This window comes from Rhipicephalus microplus, chromosome 1, assembly GCF_043290135.1.
Source record: "Rhipicephalus microplus isolate Deutch F79 chromosome 1, USDA_Rmic, whole genome shotgun sequence".
NCBI lineage: Eukaryota > Metazoa > Arthropoda > Arachnida > Ixodida > Ixodidae > Rhipicephalus > Rhipicephalus microplus.
The window spans coordinates 233,509,431-233,528,812 of NC_134700.1; the positions used below are offsets into that span (position 1 = coordinate 233,509,431).

The window sequence follows — 19,382 nt, forward strand, 5'->3', positions numbered from 1 at the left end:
CCTTCACCTTGCTGCTTCCCCCCACCACAACCAACCGAACATATGCGTGCGGACGGGTGGGAGGTTGGGTTGTGACCTTGAAACTGAAATATCGCGCACCACCTCCCCACTCCGCTGGTGCCGGTGCGTTTCGGGAGCCGAGACGGAGCCACCCGCGCCCCTGGAGCGGCGCCGCGTCTGTGTACGTCGCCGTCGCGCCTGTGGTCGCGCACTGTCATTAGGAAGCTGCGCCGGGGTCTCTTCTTCCTCGCCACTGGGCGCCCAGTGTGCGCGGAAGTCCTGCGAGAAAAGGGCTACTCGTGCGCTGCTGTACGCGTGGGTGCCTGCCCCCACGTCGCGGAGATTGGCGGGGGACCGATGTCCATCTTTCCTACCGCGACACGGCGCCTGCTCCCGAACTGTGTGTACGAGACTGTCGAGACTCCCGACAGGGGCAACCGCGCGACTTGTTTACCGTGTTCCAAGTGATGTCTGTCAGGAAAAGAAAGATGACGACGCGATAGCCACTGTCCATGCGGTGCTGCTTACGGTAAGTGGCAATTTTGGTGCCCTAGCGAGGTTCCAACGGCAGCCTCCTAGGTCGTGGCGATAGTGTGGCGTCCCCTCCGTGCGTGCGCGCATCACCGCGTATGCGGCCGGCCTCCGAGCCACGTCCCCGCGGGGCACGCGAGGAGGCAGCAGCAGCCGGCGGAGAGGGCACCGCGCGATGCGCGTGTACGCGCAGCGTGGGAACGGGCGCCCCTGCCACGTCTAATAACTCTTTATCGCTATCGTAAATTTGAGCGGGGAAGGGGGTCACGCGGGGGGTCACGGAGGTCATCGCCGACCCCTTTGTTGTGAGGCGGGCACCGGGTCACCTTAATCGGCCTTCCTCCCGGTTGGGCTTATTTATGGGGCGAGGAGGAAAGCTGTGTACTGCGGTGTAGTGCCTGCCTGCCTCTCCCAGTGGAAGCCAGGGCCCGCATAAAACGCAGGAAGCGCGTGCAGCAGAGAGCCGCAGATGACGAGCGTCGTGTATGCCTGTGAGTGCGTGTTTCGTGCGCCTTCCCGAGAAGAGTTTCCAACCCCCCCCCCCCCCACTTTTTTACTGCTTGTTCTTCCTTCGTCCTTATGGCGTGCAACTTCCGCCCATTATCGCTGAGAAAACTGCTCTTATTTCGTAATGATTTCATTAATTATATTTATTGATAACAACCTTCTGGCTTATTTACATCTGTACAAGTAAGAAACGGCAACACACATTTTCTTTCCGCCTCTGTTGAGAAGGAAAACCTATCTACAGAAAAATTGCGAGAAAAACAAGTTTGATGCCGGCCCCTGTGGCTGAGTTGGCGTAGGTCCCACCGGAACAACGTCCTCGCATGTAGATGATGTCGACGTGTCATCTAGTGGCCGAGCTCGGTCCTCATTTTTGCAATACGCGCACACGTTCACACACACACATGCACATCACACAACCGCGAAATTACCCTTCTGTCGTCCATACAAGCGTCAGACAGTCCCGCTTCAGCTCCGGCACGTACGTGCACATCGGCCGAGTGCGTGGATTCATGCCCGTTTTGTGAATTCAACGTGAGTTCGTTCGCGAACTATTTTTTTTTTTGGACTGTTTTCCTTTCTCTGCTCATTCTGTTCAGGCTTTTTGCACGCAGCACCAGTTTGCCTCAGAGTCGCACCGGTGGCCTTTTCCTTGAGCGCTTCGAGGAGGGCGGAGCCTCTTTCGTGCGCGCTTCCACGTCTATTCATAAACCAGTCAGCGCAACTGGATGTCTCTTGCGCAACCTGAGTGTCGGTCGGCAGCTCCCTCGGTCAAACGACGTTGCATTGCGTGGTCGTCGATGTCGCCGCACAGTTCAGGTCGTCATTGAGTCCTCACTGCGAATAACACCCTGCTTCGTCCGAAACTGTCGCCGGCGTTCGGCTGCTCTTCTGCTCGGCCCGTATGCAAACTTCCGCGGTCCTTTTCTTGGCAGCCGCAGACCCCACAACGCCCTCAGAACGTTCCTTGAGAGAGGCAGAGAATTTCGATACGTTCACAGACGAAAGTGACTGTTCTTTTCTCCGTCCTTGTTATGCCGAGGTGCGGGCATCTCAGCCCTGTGTTTCCTGTGGAATCCGGCATCTTCTTGCGCGTTATACCAACTGCCAATGTTGCTCAGCTGGAAGGCTGCCTTGTCCTGCTTCGGGGGGACTTCCGCGTTGGCAGGCACGGGTCCACGCTGTTTTCTCGGATGCGACCACGCCCACGCCGTCGGCCATTTTGAGTCAATGTGGCGCCGATGGGATGTGCCAGGCGATCCACCGCGACGAATGACTTCGGAGGCCCCCCCTTCCTTGCTTTCTTGGCCGGCCCTCCCTGCAGCAGCCAAGCGCAGCGCTCTTCTCTCCCGCTAATTTACGCTTGCCTTCTCCGGACACGAATTGCTACCAGACGGAGGCTTGCAACTTGCTTTGGCGCAGGGGAAGAAGCCTCGGGGCAGAGAGGCCCCCTTCCTTGCTGCTTCGTGCGAGAAATGAAGAACACTGACTTCCTCTGGGCTGCTGCTGGCTGAAGGCGTTAGTCATCGTTGCATAGTCGACGCAGCTTTCTTCCTTGTTTTCCACGTGATTTGTCACCGGTACAGCGATTACGTTTGCACGTCACCCTTCATTACATTGGCGAGTCGACATACTTCGTTTGCCTTCATGGCCCGTCGTGGAATCGGGCGTTTTCTCTTTGACTGACCCGCGCAAGCTTTTCAAGTGCCCAATTTCGGGGCATTTTCAATGAAGAATCCTGACCTGCAAGGGATATTTTTTTTTTCACCCATCCCACCTTCCTCTTTATCCCGTTCATTTTGTTCCATCGGTGAGCGTTTCATATTTAGGCGTGAGGTACTGGATCGGAGCGCGGTCGGTGTTGCTGCTGATGAATCGTGTCGCGTCGTCCGTTTGTATCAGCCGTGACGAGAAACGGTTGAGAAGACTTGGGTCCATTGCTAAGCGCGATGCCTGGAGCTAAAGCCGGCGGCCACGAACGGCGCGGCAAATCCACGGTGGAAGTCTTTCATCAGATGGCAACGGTGGACCGTCGTGATTGCTCGATGCACGGGCAAAAAAAAGTGTCTTTTTTTTTTCTCTGTGACATGTGGCGGGGGGCGCCGGGCTCTCACGCCCCGCTACATCGCTATCAGTGGTCTGGCGCTGTGCAGTATGCCGAGTACGTCCGGACCCGATCGTAGCGTGGTCCTGGCACGGCCTCGGTGTGCTTGCCAGGGCAGTGCCATCCCCGGGGACATTGGCAGAGCGTGCTGGCGTTGACCTCTTCCACGTCGGGCCTCTTGCGCACCGTGAACAGGCGGCAGGGCTCCTTCCGTTGACAACGAAGCCTCTGCGATAGAAGGACAAACGTTTTTTTTAAACACCTGGTCACGCCGCACAATAAAATCTTACTCTCTTTTGTTTTCTCTGTGGTCAATCATGGCACACGCAGAGTCGACGTGGGCATACAGAGCCGAATACATACCGACTAGCTTAACTTTCAATGCTTCTATGGACCCCGACTGCTATGTCATAAGAGCCGCGTTCCAGGCATTTGTGTACGCTGAAGTTTACATACAGCTTTCTTACCCTGTCGTTCTGGCGGTAGCGCGGTTCTAGTGCCGACATTTATTCAATGGAAATCAGGCATCTAATGTAACGCTTATCGCAGCTGCTTAAATAACCGCGTGAGCTCATGCATCTTAACTGTTATTCATACCTTGTGGCGATCGCCTGCTTTGTAGAAGAGAAGCGGTAGCTATATAACGTCTCATATTTGTTTCTTTCTATGAACTTGCGCTTAAGGTATATTTATTCTGCTCTTGTTGCCGGGTTAACCCCTCGGCATCATTTTAGTTCTTCTCCTTACTGCTCCAACGGTATTGGTTATACTGCTCAAAACAAAAATATTTATCGTTGTTCGTTCAACATGAGATGAGGCTCGTTTTTCTTACTATCTCGCTAGTCACGAGCAGGATCTGTTGCCATTCGAGCTCCGGTATGTACGTATGTACAAGAATCACGTTGAGAAAGGCGTATCGCGGAGGTAGTACGTCGACTGGCGCTTGCATACACCGTCATCCCCACATAATTTAGAATAGGTATGTATCATGCCATTCATGCGTACACTGATCGGTATACTCACGCTGAGTGGCGAGCAGGCGAAGGCGTAGCGTAGGACGGATGGTGCAGCCTGCGGATTGGAGCCTTTCAACTGCGGCTGCCGGTGCTTGAAGATGTAGGCCACCGAGCCACGTGGGCACAGACAATGCACCGTCTGCTGCATTGTGCCGTTTGACGGAGATGCCTGCAAAAAAAAAACGCGGCGGTTGGACTGAGCGCTCCAAATGATGGCGAATAGGTCGCGTAATACGCGCATATACACTTGAACTGGATGGAGTCGCATTGGATGGCTTAAAACCTCTCGCCGAGTTCGTGTGAACAGTGTATATATAGAGTCGTGGCGACTCAAGTAAGTTCAGTTATAGGTTGACTCTGGTTGACTCGCCCAAGTCAGCTCGACGACTGACTCGACCCGCTCGCGTCGATTAAGCTTGTGGTGTGCTGAGGTCGCACTGCACGCGCAAGTTGAACACTCAACAGGGCCTCGACAATTCATATACAGATACATTCATTGCAAACATTTTGTTTATATGGGCCCGGTAGTACACATGAATGCCATTTGAGGCGGTATTTTGCGCATTGGCAGGCACGGGTATATATATATATATATATATATATATATATATATATATATATATATATATATATATATATATATATATATATATATATATATATATATATATATATATATATATAATGCGCATGGCTACCGGGTGACATTGTCTTTAGGCATTCATAGTCATTCAAGCAAGTCAGCTATAAAGTCAGTTATAAAACCTGCTTGTCCACTCGAACGGAAGCGGTCTGTGACTTGGTATAGATAGGACTTCGCAACAGGTAAGCCCCGTGAAATGCCGTGATGTGCTGCCACCGGCTGTTGCCCTGCCGCTAGAAAGGAGGTCGTGTACCTGCACGGTCCAGGCGGCGTCCCTGAAGTACCGGCAGCGGGGCAGGTCGTCCACGGGCTCGCACAGCTTGAGCAGGCGCCACTTGTCGCGCACCGTGTGGCCGTCGTGGGCGTCCAGGCTGCGCGGGCAGCTCTGGCCTCCCGGGCAGCGGCACTGGCGCTCCACCCACGGGGTGCCGTAAGTGTCCACGCGGTTGCACACGGCGCGTGGACCGCACTCGGGAAGCTCGGACTCCGAGTTCTGCGAGCAAGGCAAGCGCGCACCGTTGAGTATTACGGATGTCACTCTGGAGGTATACATGTTCTTCGGGACTTCATTGACTTGTCTGTCAATCGCCAACTGGCTTTGTCTAAAGATATGTGTATGCTCGTGATTTACAGGTTCCTGTTCGTACGATTTCACGTGTCGTGTGTGAACTGAGCAGCTTATACTGATATCGTTTCATGCGGAAGAGAAATAGGAACGTGTCGATCGTAGCAGTGTGGCTCAGTGGTGACAACCTGAGGCATGGATTTTTCTTTTTTCTGGGAAGAAAGCAAATGCACTCAGCTGGAGCGCGACTAAAGCAATCTAGTGCACTTGTTTTGGATCTGTGAATTATATTCAACGCATTTATTAAACTGAGCTCGTCCTCCAGCCGTTTACTCATGCTTCTCATATCCAGGGACGTATATAGTGAAAAACTTCAATTTTGGCTTCCTTATTAGGGGGAGGGGGGCGATGAATGAAATGCTACGCCGATGTTCGCACCAGACCCTGTTCAACGTCATCAAGTGAAGCTTGTCTCGGATGCATTACGTTAAATTCCGTGCAAGACGACCATGCAGACTTGGGCTGATTAAAGAGTTCTCCGGATGTTAGTAGTATCCTTGAATGAGCGTCCTGTGTGCGGACACTGCTGCGGCAAGAACCACGGGCATATTTAGTACGTACGCCTGCTTCGTATCCACGCCTCGGCTCGTGCGCAAGTTTATCAAGCGGCGTGGCCGTATAACGTTTTGGGGGGGCTTTCGCTATCGCCGCGCGATGATCCGCAGGGTTCGAGGAATCGGAAAAAGAAGGCGTCGGTGGCCAAGAAGCCGCCCACGCTCACGTCGAACTTATTTTTGGTGCCTGGCAAAATTTCTTCGGGGAAGCTCTGTTGACCGACCTCGGCCAATCGTGGGCGTTACGTGTAGAAGAAACGGCAGCGATTCGAGAAAAAAGAGCGCCTCTAAGGAAAACCTTTTGCCCCCTTTTCGTACCCCTCCTCCCTAGCCCCTCCGCTGGCTTGCCGAAACCTGGTGCGTGGGCATTGCGCGTAAACATCCTCCCTCCCCCCTCTCTCTCTCTCTCTCTCTCTCTCTCCTTTCCTCGTTCTTTGATGGACCGTATACGGAGCGTTCCTGCGCGCAGCGTGTGTCTCTTTTCTGTTTTTCCGACTTCTCCGTGACCCCCAAGCGTGCGACCTTTCGAATCCTCTCGGGCAACTTTCTATTCGTGCTCGAATAGTCGGTAGTGTAGAAGAGGAGATGAGATATAGAAGAGGAGCTTTTGAAACAGATTGCCCGTCCTGACCGTAAAGTAACTGCACCCAAGCATCTATCTGGTCGAGACTCGAAATCGGGTCTTGCGAACGTTCTGGATGGAGCGTGCGAAACACACTCGTCGATATGGAACTGCTGGCGTAGCTACCCTTTCGTTTCGCGATTGAAGATAGTGCTATTTGGTGGTTGATGAATCACTGCTTTCAATCGATTCTCTGGCGTGCGTATCCAGAGGACTTATCGGTTCTCTGGACTTGTCCAGAAACGGACTTGTCCAGTGGACGCCGGGCGCGCAAGTTCTCGCACGCGGCGCAACAAAAACTTACTTCTCACGACAGCCCGCCTTCGTGGTCAAGTCATTCTCGTAATCGACCATGCTTCGGGGGTGCTTGCAGACAGTGTGGAGCACTTCGACGAGCCTTCGTCCCCTCCTGAAGAAAAACCCTGCGCGCGCTTATGCTTCTACTGAAATGCCGTGAGTGCAAATATTTCCTTTCTCTCTCCCTCTCTCGCAGGGTTACTGCTCGTACAAAGCAAGAAACCTCGCCTTTGACCGCACGGCGTGTGCACAGACGCACCCAACGCATTTCGTGATTCTTGCACCTGCAGCTCACAGTGAAAAACAATGAAGAGTGAATCATGGCTACTACGACTCGCCGTACCTGTCCGACTTCGGTAGTTCACTACCGAACTCAAAATCACCGTAAATAAAAATTGTTAGCGACTAAATATAAAGCACCATGGAACCGCAAAATTGAGGCCGACTGAACGCTGGCATGAAACTGGCTCCGCGAGCATCCCCCTAACGATAGTTATGACGGCTGCCGCACGGTGGCGCCATCATCTGTGAAAGTTGCGAGTAGTGTGCTTCGTCGTCTCGTGGCGCCTTGCCAGAAAGACTCCTCCCCGCAAGCTCTTTTATGCTAATCTCTCTCACTTCTCGGGGAAAACAAACGATTCCGAGCTGATTTAGTATTCAATGCGCGTTTCACACGCATCGTCGGGGGGTCCCTTCTCGCATTTCCAACTGCGCCCAGCACAGTCGGGCTGCCCCGATCTGCATCGGATCGCTTCCGCGGTTTCGCCGCCAGGAAAACGTGGCTGCTGCTGTGGGGGGCGGCATGCGAACGGCAGGCCTGCCCAGGGACGCAGCCGGGGTCGTGGGCGAACAACACCTCTCCGGCGGAACGCGGCACTGGCGCGCGCAGGCGGTGCCAACTGGGTCAGCGCCGCTCGCACACCGCCGTCCCACGGCCGTTTCCCCACTCACGCCGTGTGTCCCCACAAACGCTCGTGTGGTCGGTATGCGGGGTGAGCGTCCTCTCGGCAATGGCGAACCCGTTTATTAAATGCAGTGGCCAGCGCGTGGGCGGTGTGCCTGCCGCTCGGCCGGTATGCAGTGCGCGCGGGTTTCCGAGAACGAATGGCACAACTGTGGCCGCACGCGCAGCCCCCTCTGGACAAGTGGGCCGTTGCTGGTCGAGCTGCGTCCGCGGTTCATCTTTTCCCTCACCCGCGGGTCGCACCGATTCCTACGTAGAAGACGGGCTGCCCACGTCTCTGGGGTGCGAGGGCTTCTAGAAGCAGCGGGGGCCAACCTCGGGAAATGCACACCCCGATGACTCTCTCACATCACGTCCCCTCTCGATCACGTTCGTACGCTCTTGACTGAAGGGCGAGGCTAAATCAGATCGAGCGACTTACTGCCCGATCCTAAAGATGTGGAGGAGGTTGAAGAACACCATCGACCTCTCTGGGCACTCGGACGATGTGAGTAAGATCGCGCACTTTATGGGGAGATGATCATCGAGCGAAACAGCAAAGAAAAGCAAGATGGAACGGAAGGAGCATCTCTAGTTGCAAGAAAGAGACCGGAGGCAGGTGATCGGGTGGTGAGAGGGGCTCGTTGGTCCGCCGATGATACTCATCGCACGCCGATGGGACGGGCTGCTGGCGTTCCCGCGTGCCAGTCAGCGGATGCCACGGGCCGAGGAGGCATGATTGATACCAGCGCACCGAGTGGCGCCCTACCTTCTTCTTGCGCGCTTCACTTTCTCCGGGGCCACTTCTTCGCCGGGGCGCAGGCAACAATGGGGGATTGGCTTCTTCCTCCGCGGCCGGCGCATTCATTTTCCCGAGGGTGCAATCAAGGAGACCCTTTATTCCGCGCTCGGGTAGTGGGCGCCTACACCCCTCGTGGTTCTCGGCCCGCTGAAAGGCGAGCGTTGGTCCTCCGGCAACGACCACGCGCGTACGCATATCCGAGGGGGCACTTAAATACGCGCGCGCTGTCCGTTGGTATGCGTCCGGACGCACACACAAACAAGCGTGCAACGACGCTTGGCGCTGGAAGGAGGCAGGCGAGAATGAACGTTGCGTGCTGTATATTCGCATAAGAGAGGGGAAGAAATAAAAATATGCGAAGGAAAGAAAGTTTGGATTCCACGGAGGGGAGTGAAGGAAACAGAAACCAGCTCGGGGGGTGAATGGCGGCCGGCCGGCCGCCTCCTCTCTGGGCGCGTACACACTACAGCGCTGCCCTCACGGAGGCTCTACGCTACGCACGCCGTCGCGGCACTCACGCTGCTCGACCCTGTACGCACGCCCCTTCTCGTAGAATGGAGAGGAAGCCCAGGAAGAGAAACAACAAAAAAAGTGCCAGGAGCCGTGGAGGCACGGGAACCGGTTTTCAAGACGGCCCGCGGGCTGCTGTTCCTGCCGCCGAGGAAGGCAGTAGTAAGTGCGTCCCGCGCCCTGGGCGTCGTCGTCATTTTCGTCGTCGTCCTCGGCATTTCGACTGCCAATGCAACGCCCCCCCCTCCGCTTCTTTCCTAAGACAACACGTTCTCAGCCCCCCTCCATCGCTGCTCGATCGCTGGCTGGCCCGAGGGCCCCCTTCTCTGCCAAGTCGCTCGGCCATGCACGGCGCGTGGGGCAAGCGGGGTGGCCAAGGCTGCACCACATAGCTGATCTCGAGCGCTTCTCGTGACTTCTCCGGGTTGACGACCACTGTATCGACGAGTGGATCGACTTTTTCGCGGAGCCCTTTTCGAGTGTCGTCGCCAGAAGCGATTGAAAGTAAAACGTGAACGGTGGTAGCGGTGTCACTCTGCAGACATCGCAATTTTTTTTAATGCGAAACATTTCTTAGCGAACTTCGGCGACTTTGAGCGTATCTATCTATCTAGCCGCTTACGTTTGGCTGCTCTCGTGGTCACCCCCCCTTAACTTGGCGCGAACCAAAATTAGCATGGGAGGGTAAGATGGTGTGACGAATGTGACGCGCTGGTCAAGACATGAATAATGTCACAATTCCGTCGCGTACGTCGTCAAACACTTCTTGCCAGACAGTGGCACATACTCACGGGCGGGTATGTGCCGCTGGTAAGCGGGTATGTGCCACAGGTGATTGACACTTAGTATCTACCCAGGAACGACGAGAGCACACACGGGCAATTTTAACGCGTGAGCGTTAGGCAATACCCGACATCGGTAGCGTCGGCCCAACGAAAGCATAAAATAAATGTCAGTGTTAAGAAAAACCTGACATAGGCAGCGTTGGCCACCCGACGAATACAAATAATAATTTACAGGTTCCCATGAATCGAACCCAAGCATTCTGCGTGGCAGTCAAGTCTTTCACCACAGAGCTATATGTGAAACGTCAACAGTGGTTGCAGTGCTGCCTACCTAATTTTATAAACATTACATATGTACTCCTTTCATATAGCCGTCACGTTGGGTCAGCGTGAATTTTTGTGGGGAGGTGCCATGCGCTGAAATTGATTTATGTAGCAGTATCAAGGGCCAGCATCTTCCCGAGCATCAGCGCTTCATACCAGCTTCTGGTGTTGCTAAAACACATTTCCAGCTGACATCGTGGTGGAAGTGGAAAACTGGTTATATAAACATCTGAAACTCTTCAACACACATGTTCTCTTCGACATATGTCTCTGCGTGCAACATTTGTACATATATTTAGCGTCATTCCGTGACGCGTCGCTCAATTAAAAAAAATGCAACACGATCACCTTTCCTCCGCGTGCTTCGCAAAAAGTTGATTCCCAGGTACGTGGGATCAGCCGATTTTTTTGTTTATTACTGCAACGAAACGTTTTGCTGATTACAGCGCAAAACCTCGTATTATTAGGTGGGCACCATCACACCTAAACCTTGGCCAGATATGTCGAGTTTGACCTTCATGACCGTTCGCGGTCTGAGAGTGAGCAATGTTACCCTGGAAGTCACTTTCCTCCGAACTTACGTGAAACCAATTCTGGCTGAAACGTAAGGGTGCCGCGAAGTCGTGCCTCCTGTGCCATGGGTGGCCAAGCCATGCACCGGATTTTCGTGCTCGCTGGTTCCCTGCTGCTGGAAAGACAGGCATGGCGTGTTCTGTCGTACTCTACGTCCTGTCTTTCTGCAGCGCTGCGGCGCCATTTATAGCAAATGAATGTACATCTTGCTGTCAGCTTTGGATGTTTGTGGCGCTGCTATAAAGAGCACCTTATTCGCCACTCATGATGCTACGAGCACGGCGCGGTACAGCCTGATTGGCAGCTTTTTTGTCCCTATAGCATTATCTCAGGTAAATTAGGCGTCATGCTCGCGCCGAAGACAGTTCCGCAGGACAATGGCCATGCGCTATACGCCAGTGTTCAGGCATTGTCTTCCATGGCACTGGGCGTTGGTTGATGCGCCACCCCTCACTGTGCGATTCGACGGATTACAGTGTGGGGCCACGCTTGCGGTTCGTCTGAACTGGCACGACTATTGCGATTCCTCCCAAAACGTAGCCGATAGTAATTGTAGACAAGGAAGGACATTGCGCCGTTATTGTATGCTTGTTTACGATTTAGCGCTGCAATCGGCAAGATGCAATGCCCTGCAGCTTGGACAGCAAACCATGGAAGGACAGAATGGGTTCTGGAGGACATTAAGCGTTCGTGTGGTGTGGATTACGCTTTTCGTCATTCAGGGGTTACTGAATATTTAAAGTTATAAATCGAGAGATAAAGACGGACGAAGAATGTGGCTTAGGCCTTTGTGTACCTTCTGTTCGTAATTCAGCTAAGTTTGGTTTGCCTCTGACATGTCAGAGGTTGTTGCTATAACCTGTTTTAGTTGTGTGTGGGATGATGTAAATCTTTGCTAAAGACCATGCCAGCTGCGCACGCGCCGTTTTCAACTGGAGGTCTTGTATTTGACACATGCCGTTTAGATAGGATATACAATTTCTCTCTAGAGGTTGCCGCAACGTATTCGATATACGTAAACCCATCATTGTGTTTCCTCGTCCTGCTCCGTCTTTCATGCACTCCGTCCGCATTACGTTGCCAAACTTGCTTCATCTCCTCTGAATTTATTTTTGCTCTCATCCTTCCCTTCATAGGGCGTCTTAAGCGTCGGTTGACATTACCTTCGTTTCTTGATCCCTAAAGATTTTACCTTAGTTGTCCTTCTTGTTGTCCTTTAACTCGCCACTGTTCTATAAGGGCGTGCGAATGGTACAAAGTTTAGAATGTAGTTGTGAAAGCACCGAATCGTATATGAATCAGAACGGAATATTGTTCGAATAGTATGCCAGCCATTTTGAAAATAGCCCGTCAATTTACAATATATTATTTGAAACAAACCTTAAAGATAACAAAGGACAATTACGATTACTCTTAAGTAACAAAAAAATATGACACAATTTTGTAAACCGAAGTAAGATCTATATGCACCATCGGCTAGAGCGCTCGTGATATTTTGTTACTGTTACTGTAGGTTGATATACCGCAGTTACTTCAGCCTTCGAAATAGTGCATTGTCACGAGCTTTTACGTAAAACTGAAACATTCAATGTTTGCGAATGGACGTTATCATGAATCTCATGATAATGAGTGAATTCATTTTCGTTTCCTTCATCCGGTGATCAGTGCATAGCGTTCATAGGTCCGTAAAACCTTTCGCCGCCTTGCATACTGGTAATACAGTAACTAAAACGGGAAAAATGATTCCGCTTTGTTCCAGAGCTTTGTTCGGTTGGCGCATTGCCGTCTGGGCTGATTTTATCAAGTGCTCGAACATGGTTTGGTATTTCCGATGTGCACTGCTCGATTCGGTTACCGAATCGAATGGAGCGCTGTTTCTTTCGTTATTGGAAAGTTTTTGAATGTTCGCACGCTGTTTTTATATTCGCCATTCCGTCCACATTTTTGCGCGTTAGTTCAGTGTTATTGTGGCACTTTAAATTGTACAAGCGTGGAGCAGACGTACATCTTCGACCTGATGCTCAGGTTCTGTAGGCCTATTCCATGTTTGTTAACAGCGGTAGGGGCCGTCGACATAGTGCTGGACAACTAACTGGCAGATCAGCTATAACGCTGTGCTGTCCTAGTTCTCACTTGATCATGGGGGGGAGGGGGGGCGAGCTTTGGGCTGGGCGGCTTTAGAGCGAATCGCCTCAGTATGTTGACGGTGTTTACGGCGTGTACCTCTGCTGACAAACATGGAATATGTCTATAATATGTTCGCGTGATGCTTCAGGGGCGGCGTTCAGGAGTAGAAAATGGGAGCAACAGTCCCACCCATTCATCTTTTCGCCAAGCATTTCGTTTCTCGCTATAGTTGACGAGCGTATACAGCTAACGGCATTTTGAGGTCTGTCTCGCGAAAAGCCACTGGTAAGCATGGAACTCTCGCGCTGCATGATAGGTCAATGTGCCATTACGCTCATCGTGCGTTATTCTCCACAACGCCGTTTCATGAGAGCCTTCCTCGCTACGTGTATACGTACTAAAACGCACGCCGCCGTCGTTAAACGCGATTCTCGATTAGAATTGTTAGGAAAGCGTATACGGCCATAACGGCGTTGTGATGCTGTTGTCGCGGTAAATGTATGACAAAACTTTTACACAGCGTCGAGCTATAATACCACGGCCCTGCCGATCTCCCGGTCCCATTGTTATCGCAACGACGTGCTTTCGGCCAAAAAGAAGGTTTACAGTCCCGCGCAGCGCCATACGCGGTTCTCCTACGTATACATCGTTACACATTACGATCACTTTCGTACTGCCCCCCGGCTCTATTCTCGGATGGGAGAAAAGCCGCGGGAACTCGTGGTTTTCTGACCCGGGAGCTGCACGTATACAACCCGCACACTCTGTGCTTTACCCCGTCGAGTTACAAGTACCAACGCTGGCGGCGAGGTTTTTACTTCAAGAGCGGGCTGTGTCTCTCGAACTACAGAGCGCTCGGAGAGGGGGAGGGGCAGGTTTACTGCGCCGTGTTTATAGTTAAGGCTGTTTTAGTGCGCCTTGTTATTATTACCCTGTTACTTTATCTGTTCCGTCCTCTGGCACCGTTCGAACGCGTATCGATTCTGATCGGTTGACGGTAGGCCTCGAATAGGGATCTTGACGAACGGCCGCTATGGCACATAGTAAAAGCAAACCATACGGTCGCAAACATTGCGACTGGTTCAAGCATACGAACACAGACACGATTTTTTTTCATTGTATTACGAACGTGTTTGCCCATACCGAACATCAATTCTTTTTGCAGTGTAACGACTGCTATAAGCAATTACACAATGTAATGGTCTCATACGATCACTTTGCACGTTATTTTTCGGACTTTAGGACTGGATGTGCTTGGACGCTTGAGTGCTGTAGCATTTCTTAGTTTCCGCGGACTTGAAAGTTAACCACGTGAAATCCGGTCGCTACGAATCTGGCTGGTAAAAGTAATGTTGCCTCAGATGTAAGCTTTCGAGTAAAAAATACCGTCCATCTGACGCGAACTGAAGACGCGCATGGGAAAGAAAGTATACGCGCATTACCTGAGGAGGCCACGATACCCAATTTTTGCTCATAATCTTCGTTAAGGAGGTTAGTGCTTGGGTGTTCTATAACAAGCTGGCAAAATTTCAGCGCATGTGTGTGGTCGACAACTTGATTGATTACAAGCAATTTTCGTAAATACGCGAGCAGTCTGACAACAATGGTATACTCGCGAACCGTGACTCCGCGGAGGAACTCGTGGCGTCACACACGCCATCGCATAATGGCGGTCGCCGACGGTGAGCGGCGCTAATAGCCGGTGACTTCTAGGGCTCATTGTGCAGTGACATTTTATTAGTTAATTTCTCACATATGTACTGGCGGAATAGACTCTCTACCTCTGTATATTGCTGAAAATCGCCATTTGGTGGCTGGCCATCTCATGGCCCCCTTTTAACCATAAATGTTCGTGTTTCAGTCCGTGATCGCTGTACGCTCGGCAGTCCGTGGCGTCATGGCTTCCGAAGCGCACTGGCACCTCGCTGTGGCGGCTTTGATAACAAAACAAAATAAAAAAGTTGCCGTTAACCTGCTTTGATGTCTCCGTGCATAAACAAAAGAAGCTGCATATGATGCTCTCGTAACACTAATGTGACATCGCGGACGTCGCATCCCCAAATGCGTGTGCTCTGTACGGCGGTTTCAGTGACTTCGATAGGTTAGGACGACTCGCTCGCTGGATTTCGTGCCGACCGATCATGCCCCCGCGATCTCCGACGACAGCGCAGCTCTGGGCTCGCCCTACGCCATCTCCCGACGCCGACAAGAGCTCTCGCCGAGTGGTGCCCCGTCCTCGGACTCCTGCGACCGTGTCCGTCTTTCCTATCTTCTCCTTACTTCCGTCGTTCGCTGTCCGTGTGCCTCGCGCTCTCCTTTCTCTCCCTCTATCTCTACCTTTTAATCCTATCATTTTAATCCCTCCTTTACCCCCACCCCTCTACAGTTGAGGTGTCGCACTCTGATACAGACAGTTACGGTGCTCACTTTTCTTTTCATTTAAAATCACTCCCCCCCCCCCTTCCCCATCGTTAGGTTATGTCACGCATGTGCTTTGGCGGCCGTGGTTTGCAAGAGCGGGCGTCGCTCGGCCTTTTCTCGGACCCGTTGGCGTCGTCGAGTGTATGCGGCGCGCCAAGGTGACGGACCGGAGGCGGCGACGGCTCGGCGCCCCGTCGTAACACGGTGGAAAAGGACCGAGAGTGGAACGAGGGGGCTGACATTTTGGAGCTGCGCGAAGACGCCTTCGGAGCGACACCTGTTGCTTCCGGAGTCGCCGGCGAAAGAACCAGACGCGGTACGACGATCTCTCTGGAACGAGCGACGATCCGTAGCTGCCGCTGGTGGCAGCAGAAAAGGCCCTCTGCTGATTTGTTTTCGGTGGCGACCTTTACGGCGGCACGGCCTGCGAAGGTCGTTTAGGATATATGCTTCCTCCCTCTTACTTCGCTTTCCGCCCCGCGCGTTGCCTCTGCAGCTTTCGTTTCTGTTTTGTGCGATGCCCCCTTCTTGGGAGTAAACGACATGCGCGCTTTTACCAGTCGACTCTCCCTGTCGCGTGAATGGACAGGCGTGGATGTGAAGCAGTGTAGCGCAGAAGCGATTTCGTGTTCTGGAGAGAGAATTGCGTCAGTCTTGTGGGCGTTATCGGTAGCCGCGCGTTCTCATTTATGTTTTTTTTTTCGCTCGCGTGTCTTTCATTGCCTTCAAGAGAGTCGTTTCGTAACTTTAGTCGCGGTTGTCGTTTATGATTTCCCAGCTCCTGCTCACGTGACAAAAAGACGATTCTGTTTTCCTAAAGAGGGCTTCTGAGCTAACCTAAACGAATACACTCGTTGTTTTTTTGTTTTTTTTTTGTCAGGCAGCTTTTGGCCTTCCCAAGGACAGGTGAAACCAGGGTCTTCGTTGCGCACACCTGAACACGCGATGCGCACGAGATAGTCGCTCACGTTACCTCGCGCCCTGCAGCAATGCCTTGCGCGGGAAATCGAACGCCGAAATACAAGCGCTTGTTTTCGAGGCAGACCAGTCACGCCGGAACACGGCGACCGGTGTGCGACATCCGGCGCTGCGCTTTGCCCTTGCAGACTGTCATCGGGCGTCTCATCTTGCGGTCGTATTATATCGCATGGGCTTGTTGTGTGCGAGCAGTAACATAAAAAAAATGGCAAAAGCGTCTCACGGAGCACCGAAAACCGGAAAGAAGCGTATACCCGTCACTGCACATGCCGTAAACAGCGTTTCACGTGACACGAGTTCTCCTCTGTCCTGTCAGCGAACCTGAAACGTTACGATCACGCTGGTTCCACGATAAAACGCGTGGAGGGAGAGCCAGGCAGGCGCAAGTGCAGGACGCCGTCGGTGTCAGCGACGACCGCGGCTTGTCAATGAATTTTCAACGTCGTGAGGGAGGGAGGAGTCCCTCTTTCTTGGCGTCAATCTTATCTCTTCGCTATTGACACGCCCGCGTAGCTTCTCAAGGGCCGCCACCTGTCAAGGCGGCAGGACTCTCCCGACGATAGCGGCTCTATCTCGTGAGTGATCAGGAGAGCTTACCCGCAATCACTGCCGATGAAACTCCCGCGTAGCTTCTCAAGGGCCTCCGCCACTTGTCAAGGCGGCAGGCAGGGCTCTCCCGATCTCTGGCACCCCTATCTCGTGAGTGATCATGGGAGCTCATCCGCAAGCATCACTGCCGATGAAACTGTTTTCTCGTCCCCAAAGGCGAGCATACAACGAATGCCGTTTTCGATTGACATAGCAGTGAGACAGCGCTGCTACATGAGCGTGTTTTCTTATTCTTCTACTATGTGCACCGCCTGTGTCCGCCCCCTTGATGCTTGCTTCTGTCCCAGCATCCACATGCTGAAGTGTGGCGTCGCTAATTAATCTTCAATAAACGCGTGCTGCCCTTCAGTAATGTAAGAGGGCTCTGCTCCTACCGATTGGACTGCATCCGGCCAGCGAGCGTGTGGCACACTCGGGTGTTCCCGAGCGCCGACCCTGCTCTGAAAATGTCCGCGAGTCCCGAAGGAAGTTCTGGAAAGAGCGTGGACACTGTGTCGGGGGACTGCTTGGTGTACACCTCGGGCGGGCGGGCATGCTAGGAAGTATGGAGGCGCGGCAGCAGGTGCGCCGTGCACGCTACTCACCCCGCTCTGGTAGAAGAGTCTCTCGACGCGGGCCCCACTGCTCAGCGCGGGCGGCGCAGCGAGCAGCGCGGCCAGCAGGACCAGCGTGGTGGCGGGAGCCGTCCTCGACGAGCCCAGCGCTTCGGCCTGATCCCGGTCCGTCAGCGGCAGCAGTCTCATAGCGGCCGTGGTGGCTCCTCCTGCGACTTCATTGAGCTGCTGCGTGAGTGCCGGGGCCTTGGCATCGACTAGGCCTGCCCGTTTGCTCGCCGCTTCCTTCCCCGCCGCTGAGGAGGAGGAGGGGCGCTGGTGGGGAGCGCCTCCTCTCCCGCGGCTCCTTCGCCTTGCGTGAGCACCTTTTCTTCGACGAGGAGGAAAATCTTTTTCGTGAATGGAGCTGGCTTTTCCGTTGCGCTTCTCTTTATTTCTTGTTCCCGCGGCATCCTCTCCTTCTTGGGGCGATTCGCTACTCGCCGGGGGCCGCGCTCGCTGTGTGTGTGTTTACAAACACGGCAGCGGAGAAGGAAGGAAGGAGCGCCGTACCACCGCGAGGAGAGGGCGAAGGAGAGTGCTTCGTGACGTCATTTTGGAGTGGAAAGATGAACGCGGGATGCTCGGGAGAGAAGGGCGCACGATGAGAGAGCTGCGTGGCGCGTATCGTGCGTAGTTGCGACCCTGCTCCAGCGTCCGCGCGGACGAAAGTTGCGTCGAGGTCCACGCTAGATGCCCTGCTGTTTTGTAATTTCCCCTTTTTTTTGTTTATCCTTCCGAAGCAAGGGAAAGGAGGGCGGGAGTCCTTTCCCGCGATCTGCTTCGGCCGATGTTGCGTGGTGCTGTCCCTCCTCGTGGGAGGGGGCCCGCAATTTACAAGACCTGCCAACCTGCCTTCCCTGCGTGGAATTAAAGTAACGATACGAAGTGCTACTACCGCTTTGGCCGCGATATTGCCCCGCAGGCGAGTGGAACTTGTTCGTCCAGAGGCGATACAAGAGAGGCACGCGACTGGCTCTGCGCGTGCATGGGGTGTCGAGTCCGCGCGCTTTCGCGACCCGAGATTTACTTGCTGCAAGCTTCGTGCGTGGCCGCTTGCTGGTCCTGCAACTTTTCTTGCCACTTTCCTTGCGCTTGAGCTGTTGCCGAGAAGGAGATAGTTCATGGGACGTTACTCGTTATTTCTTTGTCTTTCTTCTTTTTTTTCGTGTATTTTCATTATTTATTCTTTCTCGTGGTCCTCTTTGCGATCGCGTATACATGTGCATGCACCTTGTACCGGTCGCCTGCTGATTGAGGGTTTCGGATTTCCCGGGCGTTACGCCCGAGTTCACTCGCGTAGTTCCCTTCCTCGGCTGGCCCTTCCATGCGTGTGGCTGATCTCGCGGGACTGAGAGAGAGAGAAGTGGTGGGGGACTTGGACCCGCGCGCTTTCGGTCACGCTCGAGGGCGTCCTGCTTTTCTCGCATATAGCAGCGTGGTAGCCCAGTACGGTGTAGCAGTTTTGGCTATCGGTTTCTGCGGCGAGTTGGTTTCATGTCCTCGTTTATGCGAACCGTCACTACGACCGTCACTATTTGTGCGAGTGAACCTACTTGTGTGCTGATGTGACGTTTATGCAGATGTTATATACGTTCCTCTGAAGGACTAGTGGTAGATTATCATTCATGATTTCAGAATGGAAAAGAAAATGATGCGAGTAACCATAAGAGACAAGAAGGGAGCAGAGTGGGAACAAACCAGGGTGAAAAGAAGAAATGGACACGGGCCGGGCACGTAGAGTGTAAGCAAGATAACCGCTGGTCATCAAGGGTGGCAAGGTAGGGGGAGGCAGAAAGTTATGTGGGCTGACGATAT

The 19,382-nt window shown here is 53.2% G+C and overlaps 2 protein-coding genes across 5 annotated transcripts in view; one reads left to right on the forward strand and one right to left on the reverse strand.

Moving 5' to 3' along the window:
- Positions 1 to 19,382, forward strand: part of LOC119166429 (elongation factor-like GTPase 1) — a 409,196-nt gene that overhangs the window by 349,111 nt on the left and 40,703 nt on the right. The window lies entirely within an intron of this gene.
- aos (protein argos) lies at positions 1,164 to 17,814 on the reverse strand. Its single transcript, XM_037412325.2, has 4 exons — positions 17,556 to 17,814; positions 5,055 to 5,294; positions 4,166 to 4,327; positions 1,164 to 3,370 (listed from the first exon to the last, which is right to left on the reverse strand). The coding sequence occupies exons 1-4, from the start codon at positions 17,712 to 17,714 to the stop codon at positions 3,170 to 3,172; spliced, it is 762 nt and encodes a 253-aa protein (XP_037268222.1). The 5' UTR covers positions 17,715 to 17,814; the 3' UTR covers positions 1,164 to 3,169.

Coding starts and splice junctions, on each gene's coding strand:
- aos (XM_037412325.2), bottom strand. CDS start 17,714: ATGAGACTGCTGCCGCTGACGGACCGGGATCAGGCCGAAGCGCTGGGC. Junction 5,295..17,555: donor GACTCTTCTACCAGAGCGGG/GTGAGTAGCGTG, acceptor CCTTGCTCGCAG/AACTCGGAGTCCGAGCTTCC. Junction 3,371..4,165: donor TCGCCTGCTCGCCACTCAGC/GTGAGTATACCG, acceptor CTTCTATCGCAG/AGGCTTCGTTGTCAACGGAA.